General features: G+C 37.1%; 1 protein-coding gene across 1 annotated transcript in view; it reads left to right on the top strand.

The window, feature by feature from the left end:
* Positions 1-6,000, top strand: part of CNTLN (centlein) — a gene marked incomplete at both ends in the record, with an annotated part of 202,506 nt that overhangs the window by 103,768 nt on the left and 92,738 nt on the right. The window contains one exon of the mRNA XM_083353493.1: positions 815-940. Within this exon, the coding sequence (XP_083209619.1) occupies positions 815-940 (126 nt within the window). The remainder of the gene's footprint in view (positions 1-814; positions 941-6,000) is intronic.

Raw genomic sequence — 6,000 nt, 5'->3', positions numbered from 1 at the left:
CTATTGTCAGATTTCTGTTAGCTTGACTCATTCAGTGTGATCCAAATTCTAAGCATGTGAGCCATTAATACCATAACCTTTTTTATTATTGATTTCCAATATTTCTGGCCATTGCTGCTACAACAATTTTCTTTATCCAAATAATCTCTATCTTGTTTTCACAGTTGTCTGTAACTATTTAACTATTTGGCTTTCCAAGTGGCAGCCTTTTAAATCATTCAGATTTTACCTTTTCACTGATTTTCTCAACTTTCAGATCCGCAGATCAATAGATGTTTGGGCATTTTTTCTTAATTCTGTAGAAAAATTCACTTTCTTGCATTTTCCTAATAACGATCTTCATCTTCCACCTTGTTTCTCTGTTTTAATTCTAAAGTATGAATGAATGAACCTTTATTGTCAAAGTACAACCATGTATGCATTGAGATTGGCTGAGCCAGTATTCTTCTGCTTCGAAATAGGACGAAGTTTACATAGGACAAGGAGTTTGCTTCAGTTAAAGAATTGTTAGTATCCATAATGCTAAACCTTTCTCTAAGACAGAATCTCTGACATCTTTACCTTTTATTTCTCTCATTTAATTAAATCAGAGAGATTACACTATTATCAGAAAAATATCAAGTCTCAAGTGTGGCACCCCATCTCCAGTTTATCATCTTTAAGATTTATTTACTTAGATCAACGTTTAGGGGAGCTTCAATAATTTCACTAAATATAGCAGTATCAAGTGCTGAAGCTTTGCTTTTTTCTTTTTTTTTAACTTGGCATTTAAAAGTGATTTATTTCATAGAAAATTGTTTCATTAAATTTACAGGCCTGGAAACAATAAGAATGGAAAAGAGCGTTCAGATCCTCAGCATCTGCGTCAAGAAAATTCTGATGCAGTATGGAATGAACTGGCATACTTTAAAAAAGAACACAAGAAGCTGTTGATTGAAAAGTGAGTGTTTTTATTTTATTTTAAAAAAAATACATATACATTTAGAAACGTGTGGTTGTACGTGCTTAGCTTCTCCTTGCAGAGTCCTAAGGGCGAAACAAAGAATTCCTTCCAGATACCTAAAATTAAATCATCTTTCTCTACCAGAAATAGGGAGACAAAACATTAGCCTCTTCCTGTGCCCCCTCCCTCCGTATCAGTGACAATAAGTTTGCTAGCACTAAATGAAACAGTATTGCATGAGCTAGGGATTGTGTTAATTAATGTGGCTCTCATCTGTTGGAGGTGTCGCTTTTCATTAGCTTGTATTTTACACACTGCCGTGCTTCATTTTTGGAATGAGGTGGTGAGGGGATAACCTAGCCAGCCATCCTTGTTTGATCTCCTTGATACATACGCAATGCAGAATGCCTCAGCTCTCTTGGTTCCTTGCCCTGTCCTACTAATCCCAGCTGAGCTCATTATGGTGTAGCCTTGCTGCTACTCTTGGAGCCTGAGCTGTCCAAGCTAATTACTGGTAGCAGCAAAGCCGCCTGTTAAGGGTCTGGAGTAGATCTGCTAACATGGGCCTTCAGAGTGACCTGCAAAAAGCACGGGGGAGTTGCTCTCTTTCTTGCTGTGCACAGCCTGTCCTTCGGGTTTAGTGCTGATCCCTTTCACAGCTCTTTTAGCTGTGGTAAGGGTAAAACTTGGTGAAGGAATTCTTACTTTAGAAAACATCCAGTTTGCTTCTTTGATCTTATAATTCATAGACGATTATATTCACCCTGGTAAAGTAAGAAGTTTTCCCTTTCATACTAGACAAAAGGAAGTTGGTTGGCATTGCATAATTAGCCTTTTAATGATGTTTTAAAATGTCCTTTGTCAAGTTGATTTTGTAATTTAGCACAATGAGCATGCTTGAAACTCGGAACAGTCTTCTGTTCTTTTGAGACATCCATGTGTAATTCTCGGGCTTGTGCCTGCATTTTTAAAGCAATCAGAATATTAGCACAACAGTGGAATTTTAAAGATTGCTCTTCATTTGGCTGTTAGAACTACCATAATAAAATAAATTTCATAACATCATATGTTTTCCTTTTGCGTCAATTATGACAATAAGAGCTTTGTTGGAAAATATGGAGTTTCCCAGAATTGTGACCATGAATCTCAGAATTCCCAATAAACACAACTGTCTTAGGAAATTTGAAAGTTGGTCTTAAGATTTCTGGAGAGGACCATATTGGTATATCTAATCTAACAATGTAGCTGCTATTAGGGACCCTCTCAATGGAAATTCTGAAGACCTCACAGTTAAAAATATAGTGCTTTTTTCAAACTTCTGAATGTCAACCCTGCAACGATCTTGGCTGAAGCCATTTTTGCTTCTTTTTCGGTAGCCACAGTGCTGGGAGGGGGGATGAGTGGTTTTAAGGTTAGATTAAACAATAAATTTTCTCATGGGAATCAAGGTCATTGCTGTCTGACTTTTGATGAGCTGAGCTTTCCATGAGAAAGTCCGCCAAAGTATTCTATTGGGGAACATAGATAATTACATATTGCTGGGGTGGGAAGTTCAACTTTGTAACATTGTAACACTTGGGAGGGAACTCCAGACTTGGTTTCACTTTTGACAGTGGCCATACTTTAAGGAAACCTCTTGCCTTGGAATTCTGTTTTTACTGGTCTCATTGATCGGAATCATGACACTGAAATTATATTTATTCAATAAATAAATAATAATTTCAACCACAAAATCATGCTATGGCAATCAGTATGGATATTCTATTCTGACAATATGTTTTGGACCATATATTATGCTCATATTTCTTTTTGAGACCACACACAGAAAGAAAGCACTGTTGAACAACACAGGATTGATTGAAATCTTGATGTGTTGGAAGAAGCACAAGGAAGTTTATAATGAAAACTATTGTATTATTATTTGTATTAATATAACAAGGTGAAATCAAACTTGCCAGTTCTTTGGCTTGTGTTAGCACTGAATTCTTTCCAAGAATGTAGGATGTTATAATATAATGATCCTCTTGCATGAGCTGAAAAAAATGATTTACTCATTCTTTGCTTCTTAACGCAATCTATTCTTTGAATCATTTGATGATTTTTCAATCTTGACCTTGATTGCATTAGTTTGAACAGTTTGCTTTTGAGCAACCAAAATCAAACGTTCAGTTTCTTTTTTTAATGTTCCATTTGTAAAACACTGCCATGTTTTATCTGTATCCACTTTTCCCCTGGGATATTTTGTAAAATTGAGCAAGGAATGCTTTTCCTTGCAGTATTCCAAGTGTGTTTTTATTACATTGTTTCAAAATTCACATTTTGTAATTATATATATTCAATAAATTCCAATTTTTATTGGAACATTCCAGTGCTTGTTCTTGGCTGTCTTTTACATCATCAGCCCATGCATGCTTTTGTTCTTCAGTGGTTTTTTGACTTGAAGTTAACCTCTACCTTCATTTCTGTGGGGCAAGTATAATATATCAATATCACTACGGGGATGTAATGCATTCTAAATAATCAGGGTTTTTTTTCCCCATCCAAACCAGGGGTCTTCAAACTTGGCCTTTTTATGACTTGTGGACTTCAACTCCCAGAATTCCTCAGCCAGGCATGCTGGGTGAAGAATTCTGGGAGCTGAAAGTCCACAAGTCATAAAAGGGCCAAGTTTGAAGACCCCTGATTCAAACTGTCCAATTCAGCTTATGTATACATAATTCCAGTGCTGTATTGTATCACAACTATGCTGCAGGTATTTATGACTTTGATGGTATTTCCACAGTTCAATTTGTCTTAACTTCATTTATTATGGTTGGTCACACAGTCATATGTTTAGGTCAGGGGTCCCCAACCCCCAGTCCGCAGACCAGTACCGGTCCGTGGCATGCCAGCAACCGGGTCGCACAAACAAACAAAGTCCCATCCACGAGATACAGGCAGCACACAAAACTACGCACCCTCCAGTCTGTGGAAAAACCTCACTCCACAGAACCGGTCCCTGGTGCCCAAAAGGTTGGGGACCTCTGATTTAGATGTTTAGACTCAATTTGGTGTTTTTTATCCACCTACCTTTTTATCCACTGATGATGATGATGATGATGATGATGATGAGTTTTTTAATCTCTCTCTCTCTCCCTCCCCTCTCCTCAGTTTAACTGAAATCAGTGAATATACCTAATAATCCTTCCTCCTACTTTCCCACATCAACAACTCTGTGAGGTGAGAGACAGAAATTGGCTCAAAGTTACATATCTGGCTTTCATTCATAAGGCAGGCCTCAAGTTCAGTCTCCTACTTTCTAGACCAGCACGTTAACAACTAGCTTCAGTAATTCTAGCAGGAATTAAACTTTAGTCTTTTATTCAGAGATTTTTTTAAAAATTGTACTATGATTAATCCGAAATAAATTCCTAATCTCTAAAATGGACACTGGTCATTCTTCAAATTTATTTTGATTTTAAATTTGGGCTGCAGAAATTCAGATGATAGTATTTGGATGATAGTAAAGACTAAGAGTTACTGGGTCTTTGTGAAGTATCCACAGTATTTGCTGTCTGACCTTTTGCAGGCCAGATTTCGTAAAATTACTAGAAAGATTATATTTTCCATGAAGATTTTGAACGATTAGTGGTCACTACTGAAAAACCTAGCGAGTATATTTTTTGATAGTGCTTTGGAGATTTCAGTAGCACCTGTTAATGCATTATCTCAGACATATTTTATCCAGCTTGAATTTTGATCACTATTTTGCATGAAAAGGCTAAATGATACTAATGTCTAATAAGTTTTTCAAAGATTTTTACCATCAGACATGGGTAAAACAACCTAAATGTACTGAACCTAAATTTAAGATTTCTTCCAAACGGCTTTTTAGTTTGGAATAAAATATTTTAAAACTTTGAATAACAGACCAATGAAAAAGAATGTCAGTTATATCTAAATGGGATTTTATTCATGCTTACTTTAGGCACCCAAAGTCTGGTAAATAAAGTCCATTAAATCAGGGATATATTGTACTCTTACTGTACTAATTAACAGTTCCTTCTTTGACAAATTTGCCTTCTTTTTATCATCATTTTTGCCTTTTTTGTTATATATATATAACATGTAACATGTAACACCTCTACTCCGCGAGCTGCATTGGCTTCCGGTTGCCCTCCGGGTGAAATTCAAGGTGCTGGTTATCACCTATAAAGCCCTACATGGCCTGGGTCCGGGGTATTTGAGGGAACACCTGCTGCCGGCATCAAGTGCCCTTCGCCCAGTGTGCTCCCACAGGGAGGGTCTGCTCAGGGTCCCGCCGGTAAGAGATTGCCGGCGGGTGACACCCAGGGATAGGGCCTTCTCAGTGGGGGCGCCTGCCCTCTGGAACCAGCTGCCAGTAGAGCTGAGGACTGCCCCCGACCTCCGATCATTCCGCCGGGGCCTGAAGACCTGGCTCTTTGAGCTCTCGGGCCCAGGCTGAGGAGAAATTTATTTTAATTGGGGTTTTTAATTGTACAGGGTTGGTTTAATCTTTTTAAAATTGGTTTTTTAACTTTTGTATGGTTGATTTTTAACTCCCTGTAAACCGCCCTGAGTCCTCAGGGAAAGGGCGGTATATAAATGCAATAATATATATATATATATATATATATATATATATATATATATATATATATATATATATATATATATATACATATAAACAGATTTTAGACTCTAAAACAGCAATTTAGATTCTGTATGTGTGTGTGTGCGCGCACAGATACTTCTGAGAAGAGTATCTTAGATGTTTATTTAGGGGTGTCTCGGAACTACTATCTTCAGTACTACAGCAATTATAAATAAATTTTGCAGTGTACAGAATCCCTTCAAAACTGAAATGGCCAAATCTTTGGCATATATATTCTGAAATAAGCATTAGTCTGTACTGTATTGTGCCTGTTTTGAGAACCGCTAAGGTCAGGGAGCATTCTTAATAAAACCGCTGTGTACTTATATCCTTTTTGTAGCTAGGTATGTGGTTCTAATTCCCATTCTGGGGAAAATTTGCTATAAAACAAATACCTTTTAGG

This window comes from Vipera ursinii (genome assembly GCF_947247035.1).
Source record: "Vipera ursinii genome assembly, chromosome: 2".
NCBI lineage: Eukaryota > Metazoa > Chordata > Lepidosauria > Squamata > Viperidae > Vipera > Vipera ursinii.
Note: the sequence above shows the minus strand (reverse complement) of the source record. Positions and strands in the feature narration are given on the sequence as shown.